General features: G+C 41.2%; 1 protein-coding gene across 1 annotated transcript; it reads right to left on the minus strand.

The window, feature by feature from the left end:
• Positions 1-1,789: 1,789 nt before the first annotated feature.
• Positions 1,790-18,805, minus strand: SEC62 (SEC62 homolog, preprotein translocation factor). Its single transcript, XM_072142842.1, has 8 exons — positions 18,660-18,805; positions 12,756-12,864; positions 10,696-10,801; positions 9,875-10,067; positions 8,708-8,800; positions 7,911-7,971; positions 7,187-7,306; positions 1,790-5,008 (listed from the first exon to the last, which is right to left on the minus strand). The coding sequence occupies exons 1-8, from the start codon at positions 18,693-18,695 to the stop codon at positions 4,539-4,541; spliced, it is 1,188 nt and encodes a 395-aa protein (XP_071998943.1). The 5' UTR covers positions 18,696-18,805; the 3' UTR covers positions 1,790-4,538.
• Between the last annotated feature and the right edge of the window lie 815 nt (positions 18,806-19,620).

Below are 19,620 nucleotides of genomic sequence, written 5' to 3' on the forward strand. Positions count from 1 at the left end.
AATGGGTTGGTTATATAGGGGGGGTTTTGATGCTAAATATGTAAAATTTAATTTCAAACAGTATTTATCCCCAAAATAGTCAATTCTGAAAATACGGAAAATCGCTATTCGATTTGTAGGCCGCGTGACGTCAAAATAAATTATCCAAACATTTCAAAAATTATGAAAATGTAAAGTAGACAAATGGGAAATGTTATTCGGCAAGTTATTTAGGTGGTAAATCGATCTGTCTGAAAACGCGGTGATTTTGAATTTCCAAAAATTCATCATTTTTTTCCTTTTTTTGTAAATAGACGCAAAACTTATCAGCCAAAATTTACCACTAATATGAAGTACAACATGTGGGGAAAAAAACAATCTCAGAATCGCTTTGATAAGTAAAAGTGTTCAAAAGTTATAACCATATAAAGAGACGCAGGTCAGAATCCAAAAAATGGGACTGAGCCTTAAGCTGTAAAATGGCTGCGTCCTTAAGGGGTTAAACAGAGGTAACCATACGAGAAATCCTTTTATTCAGACCAGCATAGATTGCCAGACTTTCCAGGAAAGGAAAGGGATCAGCTCTGTGGTGAGGCCCACAAAATTGATATTTTAATATGAATATACAGCAAGTGCCATCATGGGATATGTTCTGTCATAGCAGACCTGTTGTTGAGATTTTTAGGATTTACCTGGGTGCATGGGTTTCCATCTGTCACATACCTGCTCTATACATACCCATAAAGGACTGGGCTGAAGGTTTCAATAGGAATGTCTTGTTGCTGCTTCTCTTCACACTACAAGGGCTAGTAGTAAAAATACAAATACATGAGATTTTGTCACCGTTACTTTTAATAAGCACAGATTGACTTATACTTACATACATGGAATGTTTGCACAAACCTATGCTGTGAGAATATCTATTTCCTTATTAACCTCTTGTAGGATTTCTTAATTCCTAATAGGGCCTGGGTATGACCTCTGTCCATTTTCTTTAAAAATCTTTAACTATAAACACTGTTTGTACAAATGAGTGTAAGACAAATGGGAAATGATCACATCTGTGTGTACAGAATACACTACATACAAAAGTTAGCAGAGAGTAGACGAACATAGTGCACACAGGAGAACAGTCATTTTGTGTTATCAGACACCAATGACAATTTCCATTTGCTCAGCTGATCCCAGTGTAAGTGAGGGATGCACTTTACCAAATGTTGCCTTTTGCCAGTATTCCAATATATTACATAACATTTTATGGCAGAGAAACAGTTTACTGTGGAAGTATCACCGACATATCAAGAGCCTGTGAAATATAGAGTTTAAGGCATTAAAGGTATAATAATTTAAAAAAAAAAAAGGCCATGGCTAGAATCGGCCTAGATATTTGACGAAGTGACTATAAAGGTTGGCAGTGCATGACTGTGGGAGGTCCGTAAAAAAACGGACCAAGCACTGGCCGGATTTAGGGAAGAGCAATAGTAGAGATGGGACCCCAAGCACCATAGTGATGCAGAACAGCAGCACCAAACTATTATTATGATTACAGCGGGGAAGAAGGGACTCATACTGCAACACATATCACCATGAATGGAGGCCGGTCCATGAAATAATGTGCCGCCGGCTAAAGCTTCTTGTGAAGTCATACCGAGTTGTACCGTATCAGGTTAGAGAAAGACATCAATTACAAGACCTGTAATAACCCTGCCATGTTACCAGCAACACTGGCCTACTACTTTATCATCAGGAGGATACACCATAGAGATAGCAGGAGCATCTTCCTAAATAGGGCAATGCATTTTAACAAACATTTTCAACAACCACCAATATTACAGTTTATTGAATCACAACCAACTTGAATGTTTGCACTGCAGTTTTTTTTTGCATTTTATCTTTTACAGGACTATACATATCAGAACGGTGCCTTGATAGATGCGCAGACTTGTACATATACATCATAACAATTCTCACTTTTTATAGTCCACAATTAATGTTTCATACAGGAAAGCCCCGCATCCCCCATCTGTTACTTTTCCCACCATCCGGTCCTGCTTGGTGACATTCATTTATACAAATAAGAGCTACGTATACTAAATTATAGGCATTTATAGTAGGGAATAAAGGAGAGAGCCGTCTAATTCTCCAGAAAATACATGTTATCTGCTCGAGTGATTGACATAAAATACCAAAGAGACAGGAAAAAGAGGTGCACAAACACATTCTTCTAAACAGTTACCTTGTGAAAAAGCAAGTGCACCTCTAACACACCAATGGTGCAAGAAAACATCAGCCGGCCGGCAGAAAAAGTACAGGATTTAGTTTGGTCGAGTAAAGGCGAGGATTAACAAAGACGACTTACACGTTCATCTACATTATATACCAACGCTGTCCAACTAACTCCACATTGACAGAAAGCCTCCAATATATGAAGTGTACCTAGAATAATAAAATGGTGCATGTCCCAAGCCTACAATATCAGCGTCTTTGTATGTATTGTGATGTGTAGGATTCCATAACATGTGTTCTTTGCTATACATATATATATACTAGGTTCAAAGGAAACCTGTAAGCAGCAATAAGCATACAAGGCCTGAAGCCCTAACTTATCCGGCAACTCATAAGCTTCCAATCCATCAGTCTGCTGAGTCTTGGGGTTACTGCATTGCTTTACAAATCAACCTTTATTCCCTCTGCTCATCCACAGCGTGTCACAGAGGTGAGGAGCTCAACCCAGAAGTCAAGTGCAACCCATGTACTGTGCATGTTAAAACCTGACCATCACACACCCAGATAATATCTGGCAGAGGGGAGCGATGTAGCAGAAATGAAGTGTCTGCTTTACAATGGAGGGAGCTAGACTTCATGTCTAGGAAGACCAGAGGCTATAAAAATGTATTTTAAAGACGCTGCAGCAACACAGACCTAACAGGCTGAATGATTTGAAGACAATAAGATGGTGTGTAAGGTAGTAGTCAAGGTTTTAGATTATTTATTGCGGTTAACAGGTTCCCTGTAAGGCTCTGTTCATAGAACTGTTGACACCAGTGTGAACAGAGCTTAAAATAATCAAAATGCCCTCAACCTAAATTTATTGCTGTCTGTTCTACCAGGCCCCATTGGTCCTTCTATAGCCCCAGTTCAACTGCAATTCTGCCTTGTGCCTAAGACTGGGATAATCCAAGACAAATTGATTGCTGATGAAGCACTGCCTGACAACCAACTACACTGCAGTAGTCAGGCCTTGTGCCCATTGTAACTAGTTTATCTCATGACTCAAACAACCAGCTCAAAAGCTACACCAACACTGTGCCGATACAGGAGATAGAGAAGGCAATCAACCCATAGTATTAACCAATGAGCCTTATATAAACTTAGGTGGAAGATATTTGACAATTATCTGCATCCACGTGACCAGGGGATGTATCATAAAAACATGTGTATTACTAATACTCTTAATTCAAACTTCAATAGAAGTTTCCTTTCAAAGTTTGTATGATGCAACTCCATAGGCAAGTGCCTTTTCTTTGCAGTCAGATTTAAAACATCATCACATATAAAGTAGATCCTGCATGTACTAAAAGTGTTGGAGATGCTTATGTTTTGTACTTTACATTGTAGGCAATGTTATATGTTTTCATGTGTAATACTATAGAAGGGAGACAACTCATTTATGGTAATGCATGACCATGCGGACAATTTGCCTTACTTATATTACATGAATAAAGTCTTAAGCATATGACCGCACCATTGATACCTTCGTGTTGGACAGTTCTGGTATATAGTCACCTGCATACTGATGGATTCCACTGCAAAAAGTACCAGTCAACAAAAGTGTGACAGTAACTTTCTTTTGCGCTTTAAAACAAATACAAAGATGGCGAGAGCTCAACTGTGACATAGGAGGGGTTGTCCACAATAGTTAATTGTTGTATTAAAAAAATCTAAACTTTAATATACATAAAGGGACAGACGGATTATGAATAACTTAATAGGGATCATCAAATTCAAAGAAAAAAAATGAAGATCTCCAGTTGGCAATGGTGGTTTAGCACTTGAATGGCAGCTGTGAAGGACACGCTGACCTGATCAAACATATATAAAAGAGAGTACCTCTTAAAAATATATTACTCATTAAATACTTTGCTACAATAGAGAGCTGCTGAGGTTACTTTTTCCTAACACTTCCTGAAATGAAGAGACCGTATTGCATTGCATGCAGTAGACTGACCACTATGCGGTAGAGCGCCATGCAGAGGCCAAAAAAAGCATCATCTGACCCAGTGGCTCATGTATAAAAGTGCAGTAAGAGCAGGCAGGAGCTGAAGACCCTTGCATTTTGGTCTTTTAACTGGAAAAAAAAGGGAAATCTTTATCATAATATCTGAAGCCGGGGGGGGGGGGGGGGGGGGAAGGGGGTCTATAGGTGTAGTGAATTTGATGATCCCTATTCATCCTGCATATTTGATAGAAGACAAAAGAGATGTTTGAATGTTTTGGTGATCACTCCACAGAAATCCTCTAGTATGCACATAAATCAGTCCTACAGCCCAGCCACGGCATTAAGATTTGTCACACAGAGGCTCTGTCTCTGCTGTTACGTCCTGGTCATCTTCCTCGCAGTCTCCTTCGTCCGTCTGCTGCTCAAGTTCCTCTTTCGTGATCATTTCAAAATCATTGCCATTGCCACTACTGTGCTGTGAGCCTTCGTCCTCTCGCCTGTCACTGTCTGTGTCTGACTGCCTCTCTGGACCAGAGCCGTCTGTGCCCGATCCCTCCGCGGCTTCTGTTCCCTTAGTCTCCTCTTCCTTTTTCTCGCTGTCAGACTTATCTTCACTGTCAGACTTGACTGGCTTTTTGGACTCTTGCTTATCCTCTTTCTTCTGCTCGGCCTTTGGTCCCTTGTATTCATGAGTATACAGTGGTCGGAAGGAGTCGATGAAGCCAACGTCAGCTGTCAGGTTAGGCAGGAACCAGAAGTGGTGTCTTCCTCCAGTCAAGAGCCAAATGATAAGGAACAAGATGCATCGAGCTGATTAAAAAGAAAAAGGAAACATTAAACCCTTAAGGAGTAACTAATTTTTTTTGTCCACAAATCAATAGCTCTTGGGATGCAAAACAACTTTTCCTATTATCTTGGTTACCCAATTCCAGGAATTTCTTTGCTATCCCCATCAGATTATCTCAGTGCTGCTTCCTCTCCATGTTCCGATAAGCCCAGAGTCTGTAGTATAAACAATCTCTACAGACTCCTGGGAAGGGAGGGGCTGCTGCTCCCTTCTCACAGAGGAGGAGGTCATGTGACAGAGCACTCTGTGTATGAAGCAGAGCTGAATGTGTTCAAGACGGTGGATACAGATGCCTCCTGCACAGAATAGTGAGGTACAAGATCTCCCTGTTCCCCATCAGTCCTTCCATCCCAGTCTGACTCTACAGAACTTTCTCGGTCTCTCCTTTCCTCATGCTGCGGCCCTGCCCCTACTTTGTCATCAACACTATCAGCTCTGTGCAGCTATTAACCCTTAGTGCTCACACATCATAGGCTATAGACTGCATTTAATTGGTGCACTAATGATTTTTACCACTTATTCTATGCTCTGTGCTCCTCCATGTGATGGAAGTTGCCAGGCTAGCCACTATATACATCCTGTATGTGCACTGTGCAGTGTTCACTAGATTTACTTGAGGGAAACTACAAGGATTGAATGCCAAATTACTTTGAGAGAGAACACAAGGCATCATGGGATCGGTGGGCAAGCTAACTGGACTCAGCCTGAGGGCATAGACTGAAAGATATTAGTCTCTGCCACCTCACCTCTGGTGAGAAAAATTTTGGCAGAACAGAACAGAAAAGCAGCACAAAGTATACAGTGTTATGTCTGTTTTTAAAGGGGGAATCACATATAACAATTTTGTAAAATCATTATAACTTTACACAGTTGTGCCATTTTTTACTCCCCACTTTCAAAATTACATAACTTTTTTAAATATTTCCATGTGCAAAGCTTCATAATGGCTTGTTTACTGCAAAAAAACTTTACTATCCCATGGCATATACTGGGAAGCTGAAAAAATCCTGAACATTGTGAAATTGATAAAGGAAACACATTTGCGCTATAATCTTTTCAGTACAGGCAGTCCCCGGGTTACATACAAGATAGGTTCTGTAGGTTTGTTCTTAAGTTGAGTTTGTATGCAAGTCGGAACTGTATACTTTATTATTTTAACCCCAGTCAAAAATATTTTGGTCTCTGTGACAATTGGATTTTAAAAATGTTGGATTGTCATATGAACCAGGATTAACAATAAATCTTCATTACAGACACCAGTGATAATAACTGTTATAGGTGTTTATTGTAGCCCAAGCTTAAAATACAGTAAATTACCAAAATCCAGAGGTCCGTTTGTAACTAGGGGTCGTCTGTAAGTCGAGTGTTCTTAAGTAGGGGACCGCCTGTACTGATTTTACGGCTTTCATTGTAAACTCCAAAATGACACATCCCATTTATTCTTTGGGTCTGTATGATTTGGAGATACCAAATATATATAATTAGGATTTAGTGCATTTAAAAAATGTTACTCTTTTGTACAAAAAAAAAAAAAAAAATCTTCATTTGGCCATATTCTTATGGCAATAAGTTTTTCATATGGAGCTGCGTAAGGTGTAATTTTTTGCGGGATGGGTTTTTTTCTTTTGCTTTTAAATTTTCCTACTGTATCTTTAGACCCCTGATCCTAACATATACTGCAATACTACTGTATAGCAGTATATGGGGATTTTCTGATCTAAAACAGACTGTGCTGAATGACACACATAGCCTCACATCTAAGTAGTCACAGCAACGAATCGACCCCCTTCCCCCCAATAGGGGACGATGATCCAGCCAAAGATGTCAACAAGCCGCCAACATTTAAATGTCCCCGTTGGCTGACAGGAAACACAACTGCAGGCTCCATGGGCAAAGCTTACACAAAACCAGAATCTAAGTATGTCTGGGGGAGGTATAGAATTGCACCTAAAAAGTTGCTAATTTGCACACAAATGGGGGGAAACAGAGTACAATTCAAAGTAAACATCTGTCTTACAAAGGTACATTATAAACAGTGCAACAGATGCCCACACATTCTCACCAAATAATCTAGGTACACCGGGGACACCCAGTGGTTGCATTTGGTAAAACAAATATCTCATATCCATATCATGACTTACCAACAGCAAGGAGTAAAATACTGGCCACAAAACATCCTGCTCCCACGCTGAGATAATAAACTCCAACACGCATTTCGGCTGGCCATAAAGGAAAGAGGGTGGCAGCGATCACAGCGATTACTGCAACAAGGCAAGATGCACATTATACACAATTATGTCAGGTGTAGCTGAAGGTTTCACTTTATTTTCCTTTTGGGTAATGATTGCCTGGAATGATTGCATAGTCCATTAAAGTTACTGTTATATCTTGAATCCCTGTGAAGGATCCTAAGCCTGCCCATCCTATATATACTATTGCACACTGCCTTCATATCTTGGAAATTGGCACCCGGGCACTTTTTTAGAGTGACATTACTGGACTATCATTGCCGAGCTTTCTTACCATTGCACAGTTTAACATTACCTTGTATTGTGGGTTTTTGCTGCAGCATAGGAAAATTTACAAAAATAATCTAGTACTGAACACTGCAGCAGTTCAGTAAACGAACCATCTCTTTTCACAACATTATAGTGGTGTGGATCTTGATGTAAAAATATAGGCATATCTTGCGATTAGAATAGAATGTTTAAAAGCCTTCATCATTGCTGTCTGAATGAGGCCTAAGAGGTTTAAACTTGTGAGCCACAGTCAAATAAATAACTAGAACCTGCCAGAACTTACAGCGAGAAACAGCGTTATAAGTGACAAATTTGCCCAAAAAATGAACTCCCACATTTTACTTACCAAGTATGAGGCCCATAGCAAAAGTTTTAAAATGGACAGGATCATATATCCACACATACACCTGGAAACAGTTCAAGAATTTAGAATCCAATATTAACAGATTTCTAAACAATAAGTAATATTAGACACAAACTAAATCAGAGCGATGTGATCAAGTGCGGAGGGGCTCTGGGCACCTTCCCTCCAGATCCCTTCAGGCTCATTAGCAGCATTATAAAAGTAGACTTTAGAAGGAAGGAGGCCTGGATCTACAAGTAAGTGTCCCTGATGTTGATGTGAGATTTCCTTTAATGGTTTTTTGTAACCATTAACACTTGTCTAACGTGTCTAATCACTAGAACCCAACCGAGAATTGTACACAAGACCCTACAACCCTAGCTACAAACCACAGCTGATTGTGGTAGGTGGCTTTTATGGCTGCCAACTCTAAAACATACATATTCGACTCCTTACACACAAACATATGCTCACCCGGGAGTCTGGATACACAGCATGTAATGAACTGTGTTGGAGCCTCATAATATTAGAGAATGCTGTGGATTTTCTTTACATTGAGAACATATGAGGATGGGTCCACCATGGGCACAATCTACTAATAGACTACAAAAGCAAAACATCATAATACCAATACCATTACTTACAGTGGAGAATTAACCCTCTAAACTATCTGTTCTAAATACATTTTGATAAATACAAATTATCTCTTGGCCTGACACGTACTGGCTCCCACCAATTTACTGACTGCTCACTGGTGGTCTATAAGCCCACAGGTCCGAGCACCCTTCTTCACACCTTACCTCATTACCATCCAGGAAAACCTGATCTTCGTGTGGCTCAAGCTTAAACTTTCGCTTGGTTTCCTTTTTCTTAGGGGTCCCAGGAGCCTCATCCTGTTGAGAACATAAATATATTTATAGATGCCAAATGTTAAGTTTTTGGGATTTAAAGGAAACCTACCACTTGAAGTGGCAGGTTTCCGATGGCAATACCGGGCACCAGCTCAGGGTGAGCTGGTGCCGGAGCTTATTTTAGTTAGTGTTTTAAACCGCGGTATCGCGGTTTAAAACACTTTTTAAACTTTATAGCCGGCGCAGGCAGGTACGCGCTCGGCGCTTACCATGCGCGCGGCTCTCATTCACTTCCTATGTAGCCGCGCGCACGGTAAGCGCCGAGGGCGTACCTGCCTGCGCCGGCTATAAAGTTTAAAAAGTGTTTTAAACCGCGATACCGCGGTTTAAAACACTAACTAAAATAAGCTCCGGCACCAGCTCACCCTGAGCTGGTGCCCGGTATTGCCATCGGAAACCTGCCACTACAAGTGGTAGGTTTCCTTTAATAGAAAAACCTGCATTGTTCCGAAAAAAGTTTTGATAGACTAGTTAAGTAAATATCTAGTACAGAATGACAGGATTCCAATACATGCTCTTTAGTCTACAGCCGTACAGAGCTGCTGCAGAACTTCCTAATAAATGCAGCACAGCAGCTGAGACCACAAACACGGGAGTATGGTATACAGGAAAGCTTCTGTCATAAATTTATATTTAATTTTCATTAAATTTATTAAGCTTCATTCTATGTATATTTTACTGTGTGATTCAGTGTGCAAGTGAAGACAGTTCGTTCTTCACCTTCCTTACATGTCCTGGTTATCATCCAGCACTCAAAAGCACAATTAATTACACATAAAATAGAATAATAAAGGCACAGAGATTATTTTTTTCATGCTTAATATGGATATTCAATAGCCGCATTTAGCTAAGCAAGAAGGATATCATTTTAAGAGGTTGTCGGATGAATATATTTTTTTCTTTTATGTGCCCCCATGGTATACATGGGCAGCATGTGACTGCTGCAGCCATACACCAAAGTGAATTTTTAAATTGTGTTTTACATTTGCAGCAGCATTATAGTGACTCCAGCACTGGTCTTGTGGTCCATTCAAGAGAAGATTCCAGTACACTTACCTTTTTGCTTTCTTCCTTCTCTACCTCCTTTTTCTTCTCTTTCTTGGCTTTATCCTCTTTAGAGGCATCTTTTTTGCTTTTTTTGTCATCTTCCTTGGCACTATCACCTTTGCCCTTCTCTTTCTTTGGATCTTTCTCAGGCTTCATCTTCATCACTTTTAATGCACGATGAAAAAACTGTTTCTTAAGAAGCCTTAGAACAAATAAATATCTCATCATTACTAACAATTCATCCAAATTTTGCATGAATCACTTGTACATTGTGTGTACGTAAAGAAATAGAACTATTTTTGGACATAAGTGAGACATTTTGCATTTTCAATAGTTTTTTCCATCCAGTAGACCTCTTCTGGGAAATAGAAGGCTAATGGGAAGGATCTCTCTTTACATCAATCAAATACCCTTAGGCCCCTGATCACACAATGCATTTGAATTACAATCACAAAGGCAATTGAATCATAGCGGAGAGGAGCTTGTACCAATGCGTTTAGACAGAAAAAAAAGTTGTAAATGAGCAACACGTTTTGCTGGTGAAGGATGGAAAACATGTATTGCCCCTTCCCAATCACAAGCGTTTAGGTCAAAAAGTATCTGTAACCAGGACAAGCTCCTCCTAGCTGTGAATGAATTGTAGCTCAAAGAAAGCGTGTAAACCCTTATAGTGCATGCAATGAAACGATCTCTACTCAACACAACCCTATTCAGGAGCACTACAAAATAACATTATTGGAATAATAAAAACTAGAAGCAACTTCCAGTTAGAAGAGGCACAATAAACATATTACAACTTCTATACTTTCAATCTTGAAGGCAGAACATACTTGTTGCAAAAGTCAACTACAGACTCCCGGTTTGTAAACAAGGCTTCTTCTCCTTTTTTCGCTTTGGCCCATTTCGAGTCCAGAAGACAGTCCACCGCTTTAGAAGCTGCAGAAAGAAATTGAGTGAATCTGTTAAGCCACAAACACTTAAAAAATAACATTTCATGGGTAAATTAAACATGTACCAAGCATTACCATTTTATACAAAGGTGTCAAATAAAAAAAAACTTTTGCCAAACCTTTCCTTTGCAGCACATAATGTGGCATTGCTCTAAAGAGACCCTGTCAGGCGAAATAAACCCTCTTGAACCATTTACTAAAGTAAACACCCCAGTTATAGCAGTGTTAAACTCACTAGCTTTATCAGAACATACCGATAAACTAGCAAACACTGCAGTATATAGCCCTCCGAACCAAGCTTACAGAGGTCCTGGAGTCTCAAGATCTCAACCCCATAGAAAACCTTTGGAGGGAGTTGAAAATCAGTGTTGACCAGCTACATCCCCAAAACATCACTGCTCTAGAGGAATGGGACAACATACCGGAAACAGTGTGTGCCAACCTTGTGAAGACTTACAGAAAACATTTCAACTCTGTCATTGCCAACAATAACGAAGTATTGAGATGAACTTTTGTTATTCACCAAATAAATTCTTTAAAAAAACTAGACAATGTGATTTTCTGGATCGGATTTCACATTTTGTCTCTCGTGGTTGAGGTCCACCTATGATGTCAATTACAGGCCTCATCTTTTTAAGTAAGAGAACTTGCACAATTGGTGCATTTTTAGATACAGTGATCAAAGTTCAAGAGTAAGCCGCTGATGTGCAATAGCACCTCAATGTAACTGATACTATGCACATTTTTATATGAAGGTTGAGATAAAAGTGTCAAAGTCAGATACTATGACACGGCCTGTGCACTTTATTATTGGGCCTAGTGTAATAGTTCCACGTAAAGGGGTATTCCCACAAAGACAAGTTTCTTAAATGTACTCAGGATAAATAACACACTCTAATTCACTGTTATTAACAAAAATACAACATTTTACAAATATGATTCCAACCTGTCTCTATCAGTCCTGCTGTACACAGTTTCAGTTGCCCCTAGACACGACCCTGTAACTTCTGACTTGGAGTCGGGAAGCCATCTTGCTTTTCTGTCTGACGGTGCATGAGCTGAGCTGCTCTCTGTCCTCTGGCTTTAGCCTCTCCCCCTGCAGTCCAGGCCGGTGTTCTCACTCATTCACAGACATGGACACCACCAGCAGCAGCCAGAGGAGAACTGCAAGCTACAGGCAGATAAATTCTTTTTCCAGGGATGGAGAGGTACAACAGATCTCATAATGTGTGTGTGTGTGTGTAGCTGACATGAAGCAAGAGCTGGAGAGTGTCATTGTGTGCAATACGCATCTCATCATCTCTGATCGGTCTCATCTCTCTTTCTATGCGTTGGATACTAGTAGAATGTTCAGAAGGTAAATGAAAACGTATATAAATTGTCAGCTCCTAGAACTAGAGGAATCATGAAGTGTCTGCTTAGAGAGTCCCCGCCCACACTCTAAAAATCTTACACTGACCATCACTGAGTGATCGGTGGCAAAACAGCAATATAACTGAGTAAAATGGAAAAGTAAAGGGTTAAAAATGATGTTTATTGTGTTGTATCACTGGGGAAGGGGGTGAAATTTGAGAATTTCCGTTCATGGGAAAACCCCTTCAAGTCCCAGGGGTTGGCTGTTCAATAAACAACAAGTGACTTGTCTATACTGTTCACTCCTCAGCCCCACCTTTGTGCTCCTGTACAGCTCCTCCCTCCACCACTAATGTCAGCTCACCATACTGTGAGCTCTGTGAAGGACTAAGAGAGAGGAGTTATAGAGGAGCACAAAGGTGGGGGCTGAGAGCTGAGCAGCACAGACAAGTCACATGTTAGAGAAAGTAGAATGGCATATTTGCAGTGCAGCTGTAATGGGCCTCTACAGAAGATTTAGTACACCAATTACATTTTTTTGCTAACGGGCACGCAGGCAAACTTAATCATTGATCATAAAAACTTACCAACAAAGTAGTCAACTCTGTGCCCCATCATGTTGGTAGACTTCGATGGGCAGTTGAAGCGCAGGTACTTGGCAATCGCTTTTTCATCTTTGGTTGGCTCACCCACCTCCTACGGAACGGAGTGAAAGTAATTTTCAATAAATTACCGTATGTATATTCACAAAACACCAGAAAGGGCTATAAAGAGAGAACTGCTGCTTAAGTACACAGGTTCAACACTATCAAAGGCTTCTAATAACACACGTAAGATGCTAGCATGAAGTGAAGCAAAGAAAGTTCTGCAAATGCTGCTGCCTACTCTCCTGGAGTAATGCTGTGATCTCTAGGCTTACTGGTGATAAAATTACCTGTGTGCTACCTAAGGAGTAACATTATATATATATATATATATATATATATATATATATATATATATATATATAAAAAAAAAAAAAAAGTATGAACAAGGATAAGAACTATGGGAATCATGCCGTGTTTTAGCACCTGGTGTTTAATGCAGGCAGTCAACACATTTGATAAGCAATTTGAAGGCTGCAACATAAGGAGAGTTACCGTAACGGTTCATCTCATTTTATTTCTTCAGGTGTAGAAGTCTGCAGACTGCGCAACTAACCCCCTCCCAGAGAGAAACAGTTGCCATAATAAATTAAAAGGGACCTATAGTGCAATGGACAGGAAGCATGTTATAGAGCAGGAGAAGCCGCTCAGATTGAGTACAGGATCTGATCTGCAGAAAATTCCCTAAACTCTATAACATGTCTCCCGCAGTTAAGACATTATATACAATCTCTCTTCTCTATATCATACTGCCTCCAGAATGCAAATTAAGAAAATTCAGCTCTTTCTATTATGCAACGTGCTGCCTGCAAATCGAAATGCATTTTTCAGGTGTTACGATCACTTTAAACTGAAATCGGGATTTTTAGTTGAGTTTTTCTTTATCATAACTGCGGCAGGCGAAAGCTCAGCCATACTTATCGGTAGTGGGTAAAATAAGTATTAAACACCTCAACACCAAATTTATTTAATATAAATGTAAAGGAGTCAAGAACTTCTCACCAAATATAAGTAACTACCCACCCAATTCATAATGGCAAATAAATCAAATCACACATATCCATAAAGTGAGAAAAGACACAGGGAAAATGTTTTGAACAGACATAATGGGAACGGATATGCGGCTGCACAATTTGTGGCCAGATATTGGTCCCCATTGACGCCTATGGAGCCTGGTCACTGTCCACACATTGTCTCATCCCACCAGGACCGTCAAAATATAGGACATGCACTATATTTCACCATGTTATGGCTCCGGCCCTGCACTGCTCTATGGAGTGGGGAGGGTGAGCGCGGCTCCTCTCCAGCATGCCCACGTGTGCCCATCCGGCAGTAGGCACACTTTTGTGTGGATGTACCTTTAGGTTGGTGTCAATTTTGGCATCTTTTACAGGAAGGCTTCAGACATACACTAAATAAATTCATAGATTTATCCTGGCAGGTGGGGGCGTCCTTTTTGCCCCCTGTTTAGTATACTTGATAACTTATTCGGTCAGAAGAGGCCATAATAGTGTATGGGGGACAGATGAAACTGTATTCGTCCCCAGACTCCACTGAACATATACTGTGAGTGTTTCCCCGGTGATGTAACAGTCCATATAAGAAAAGTTACATCACTCAGGAGACACCTTTAACATCATCAGCAGCCAATCACTGTCTGCGGCCAATGCTTATCCCTCTTCCTTCTTTCAGGGGGTAGGAGACAAACTGGAGGCCATATCCCACTATATGATCCTATAGAGGGATACACTTAACTCTGCTGTTGTACAGACCCATCAGGCGTATAAAAAAAAGAAAAAAAAAAAGGGGGGGCTAAATGTGAAATGCAATGTGCCTCCTGTATGGAGAAGCCATTTCCATACTTTGCTCGGGAGTGATTTAAGCCTTATTCTTCTACACAAACTCTCTTCAAACCCTGAAGGTTCGGTGGGCTCCTTCTCTGAGCTTTAGTTCCTTCCGTAGACACTTGATAAAAGGCTGCTACCATCTAGAAATGGAATAAAGCTAATAGAATGGCCCAGCCAATCACCTTACCTGAACATTTAATACTTTCTTGAATTATATATAATGTCTGCCAGTGCCATGTACTGAAACCCAGCCCCACACCATGATGTTACCGGCAAACTTCACTTTTGGGGTTATTTGCCGTACCTCCATACATGGTGTGTTTTGTAACACCTAGAGCGAGCAGTGGTAGCCTATGGCATGGGTGCCAGAGATGGCACTCAGAGCCCTCTCTGTGGGCACCCAGGCCATCACCCCAGCGCAAAGTTTGCCTGACAGGACTCAAAGAATCTTCCTACAGTCCCAGGCAACCCAAGATATGAGCTATTTTAAAGCAACACATCCTTGGCTGCTATGGACTGCAGGAAGAGTGAGAAAGTATGGGATTATCTTTGCAGGTTGTCCTGCTGGCCGCATGTTTCTTCCTACACAGAGGGACCCTGGAGAGATGATACAATGTGATCCACATTTGTCCTTTTTTTCAACTGTGTTGGCGTTCTCAAGAGTCAGAAACAATCGAAATTTGTGACACAGCAGGTAGCAATAATGCGCTGCTTAACATGCTGTGTTGGCACTTTGCAATAAATAAGCAGGTTTTTGAGCACTCAGGGGCATATTTATCAGGACCTCTGTGCTACGCCAGTTTTAATAGTGTCAATTTTTGCGAGAGGAGTTGACGTTTTCATTGTAACCATTTTGAAGTCTGTATGACCTTTCGGCAATTTTTTTTTATGTGTTGCAAAATGGCAAAAAAAAGTGGCATCTCAGCTGTGCGCCGGCCGGGCCATGCACATTGAAGTGTCGCGGACCTAGCGCCTAAATTTCAGCTGGTATCATGATTTCAGTTGCGTTTGCCACTTTTTCTTCATGCATTTAATTCTCTATCCCAGTGTCATTTCTCATCATTAATGATTGATTATGGATTTCTTTGCCAGTGTGGATTGGATAGGTTGTTCACTTCTGGGGAGAATTTCATGCCCATGGCACCTATAGAAATATATTTACTTTTATGTATTCAATACTCAATTTACCCTCTGTGTATGCAGAAAACCAAAGAGGATATAGTAAGGCCCCAGGTCCACAATGAGCAATGAGTCTACATCAGACAGAACTGTGACTCATTGATAGTCTATTGTACCATGCACACGTCAGATGTTTTTCACTCTCCGTTGAAACGACTCTTGGACTACTCTGATCACACATAAAACTTGTCCACAAAAAAAAAAAAGTATGTGACAAAAAAAAAAAACCTAATGACACAAGGGTGCCATCCAGAGAGGGTCATTTCAGTTATATTGTTCTTTTTCTTCCTCAAATTGGCAACTTTTTTTGACACATTGGCAACTTTTCCCTCCTAGCAAAGTCAGATAGACAAGAATTTTTCAGTGTTATGCACAATATATTTCTAAAATCCAAGTGTGGGTGTATAAAAATGGGCAATTTTGGCACAAAACACACACACACAATCGGACTAAAGATAAATGACCCCTTAGGACAGTGACGGCAAACTTTTTAGACACCGAGTGCCCAAACTACAACCAAAACCCACATTGCCAATGCCACAATTTAAGCAGTAACTTATTACTCCCTGCTCTGTCACAGGTTTAAAATCTATAGACACCTGAGGAGACCAATACAGAAGAAAGGAGAAGAAGTTAGGATTATCATTGTAGCTTCCTTCTAGTGTCCTCGGTGTGATTGCAAGAGGCCTTGAGTCCTGTCTGGCGAACCCTGCCCTGGGGTGATGGCAAGGGTGCACATATAGAGGGCTCTGAGTGCCACCTCTGGCACCCGTGCCATAGGTTCGCCACCACTGCCTTAGGACTACAAAAATAGATGCTCGGATGGCACTAGGATTGAAATGTATATACCTATATAATAATATGTATAAATCAGACAATTTGACAGATACATATTTTGAATCAGTACAAACAAAAACACAAAGAAAATGTTGCTGTAGTTTTAGTAGAGGAATCACAGCAGATACTGTGCTGGCTGGCCATATGCAGATGAGCCCTTTCATTTGGGCCTAATTCACATGCAGCAAACTCATAGAAACTGTCACGATCCACACTGTGTTCTATAATAACATACAAAGAATTAAGTATTCGTATTGAAAAAAAAATATGAAAATAGAAAAAAAACCCCTGTGAATTTACACATGGAGATGGTTTGAAACCACAAGAAGATGACTGTTATTTTCTTGGGGAAAACCTAAAGTAAAATTAAATTTTCCTCTTCACTAGCAGATAATCCAGTCCATAAAGGAAAAAGTTCTACTTTTATTTCCACTTTAAAGAAAAAAACAAAACATTCAGATAATACAATACTTTCAAGAAAACAAAACAAGTATCGGTAGCGAGTATTGCAATACCTTTCTGGGTATCGTATCTCACTCAAAGTTCTGGTATCGATGCAAGCCTAGACTGATGTATAAGGAAATATTCAGAACTCTGCAGCAGCTGTATACACTGAGGTGTCTCTATACTGCAGTATATACAGGAGAGGGGCCTGCAGCAGCTGTATACACTGAGGCATACTTATACTGCAGTATATACAGGAGAGGGGCCTGCAGCAGCTGTATACACTGTGGCATCTGTATACTCTAGTATATGCAGGAGAGGGCCCTGCAGCAGCTGTATACACTGAGGGGTCTCTATACTGCAGTATATACAAGAGCGGGGCCTGCAGCAGCTGTATACACTGAGGCATACTTATACTGCAGTATATATAGGAGAGGGGCCTGTAGCAGCTGTATACACTGAGGCGTCTCTATACTGCAGTATATACAGGAGAGGGGCCTGCAGCAGCTGTATACACTGAGGCATCTGTATACTGTAGTATATATATAAGTAGGGCCTGTAGCAGCTGTATACACTATGGCATCTCTATACTCTAGTATATACAGGAGAGGGGCCTGCAGCAGCTGTATACACTGAGGTATCTGTATACTGTAGTATATATAGGAGAAGGGCCTGCAGCAGCTGTATACACTGAGGCATCTGTATACTGTAGTATATATAGGAGAAGGGCCTGCAGCAGCTGTATACACTGAGGCATCTGTATACTGTAGTATATATAGGAGAGGGACCTGCAGCAGCTGTATACACTGAGGCATCTGTATATGAGAGGGGCCTGCAGCAGCTGTATACACTGAGGCATCTGTATACTGCAGTATATATAGGAGAGGGGCTGCAGCAGCTGTATACACTGAGGCATCTGTATACTGTAGTATATATAGGAGAGGGACCTGCAGCAGCTGTATACACTGAGGCATCTGTATATGAGAGGGGCCTGCAGCAGCTGTATACACTGAGGCATCTGTATACTGCAGTATATATAGGAGAGGGGCTGCAGCAGCTGTATACACTGAGGCATCTGTATACTGCAGTATATATAGGAGAGGGGCTGCAGCAGCTGTATACACTGAGGCATCTGTATACTGCAGTATATACAGGAGAGGGCCCTGCAGCAGCTGTATACACTGAGGCATCTGTATACTGCAGTATATATAAGAGAGGGGCTGCAGCAGCTGTATACGCTGAGGCATCTGTATATATAGGAGAGGGGCCTGCAGCAGGTATTATCCCCGGTGAAGCCTCCAGATGTTTCCACATCACAGGAGCAGCAATGACGTGTAGCAGCTCCCCCCCTCAGCATATCCCAAATACTCAGCCGGGCCTCCTGCTCTGTCCGCCATAGTACTGGGGTGGGGGGCTGGGGACCCCATAATCTCGCAGAACCCCAAAAGCAGAAAACCTCCTTCTATGTCCTCCTCCAGCACCACCAGGACCACAGATGTGCCCCGGCAAAGGGCGGGCATTTCCTCTGGATCACGGTTACCTGCATCCGCTTCTTGTGTCTCCTCCGCTCCGCCATGTCTGCCCCGGCCTGTCTGGTGACGTGGAGGGGGCGGGTGTACGGAGCGTGCGCGTGCCCGGAGCAGAGCGGGCGCGGGGGGTGACATAGCGGGAGCCTGGCTGAGGGGAAATAAGCGCGAGGTGCACTGCTCACACTGGAGGCTGCAGCAACCAATATGCGCGCAGCTTACATTTTTCCAGAGCGGGTTTGTTATTGAAAGCTTCGTTTAGATTGGTTGCTATGGGTGACAAGCACTGGAAGTATGAAGGCGCGTTCACACGTTCAGTTTTCTAAGATGCAGTTTTTGATGTCCAAGCATCAAAACAGAGGAGCAACACATTCTCTCAATGCTATGTTTTCACCCATTATTATCTAAACCTGCTTTTGGCTTCAAAAACCGCATATGAAAAAGTGAATGTGTTAACACCCCCTCAGGATTACAAAAAAACTGACTTAAAAGAGTGTTGGGTGGTTTACCGCAAAGTTTTATTATCTACTGCTGTCTACATTGAGTTTTTAGAAAAAGAGCAGAGAGGAGTTTCACCAAATTATATTCTACACTCATCACTTATAGATATAATGTCCAACAGCCATGATATAGCACTAGTTAGTTGGTAAAACCAGTCGAAAACGCATTCCTTTTTTAACGGACTGCTTAAAAACTGCCCAAAAACGGGTTTAAAACGCCATGTGTGCCGCCGGCCTAAGGGGAAGATTGAAGTAGTTCATAACTACTTATGCCTCTTTCTTTCTTCACTGCATAGTGTTGAATGTGAGGGCGCGTTCACACGTTGCGTTTTGACCTGCGTTTTCATTGCGTTTGAAACGCATATACAACAGCTGAGGAGAGGTGATTTGCCTAATGACATCACTGTTAACGCATGCGTTAACATTGTGTTTACAAACGTAAACGGTAATGTCATTAGGCAAATTACCTCACATC

The sequence above is a fragment of the Engystomops pustulosus genome, chromosome 3, assembly GCF_040894005.1.
Source record: "Engystomops pustulosus chromosome 3, aEngPut4.maternal, whole genome shotgun sequence".
Taxonomy (NCBI): Eukaryota; Metazoa; Chordata; class Amphibia; order Anura; family Leptodactylidae; genus Engystomops; species Engystomops pustulosus.

Bases quoted from the DNA above. Each gene is read 5' to 3' on its own strand.
- SEC62 (XM_072142842.1), bottom strand. From the start codon at position 18,695: ATGGCGGAGCGGAGGAGACACAAGAAGCGGATGCAG. The intron at 12,865-18,659 runs GTAACCGTGATC...TCCGTTCCGTAG, and splicing joins GACACAAGAAGCGGATGCAG to GAGGTGGGTGAGCCAACCAA. The intron at 8,801-9,874 runs GTAAGTGTACTG...TGTTCTCAACAG, and splicing joins AGAAGGAAGAAAGCAAAAAG to GATGAGGCTCCTGGGACCCC.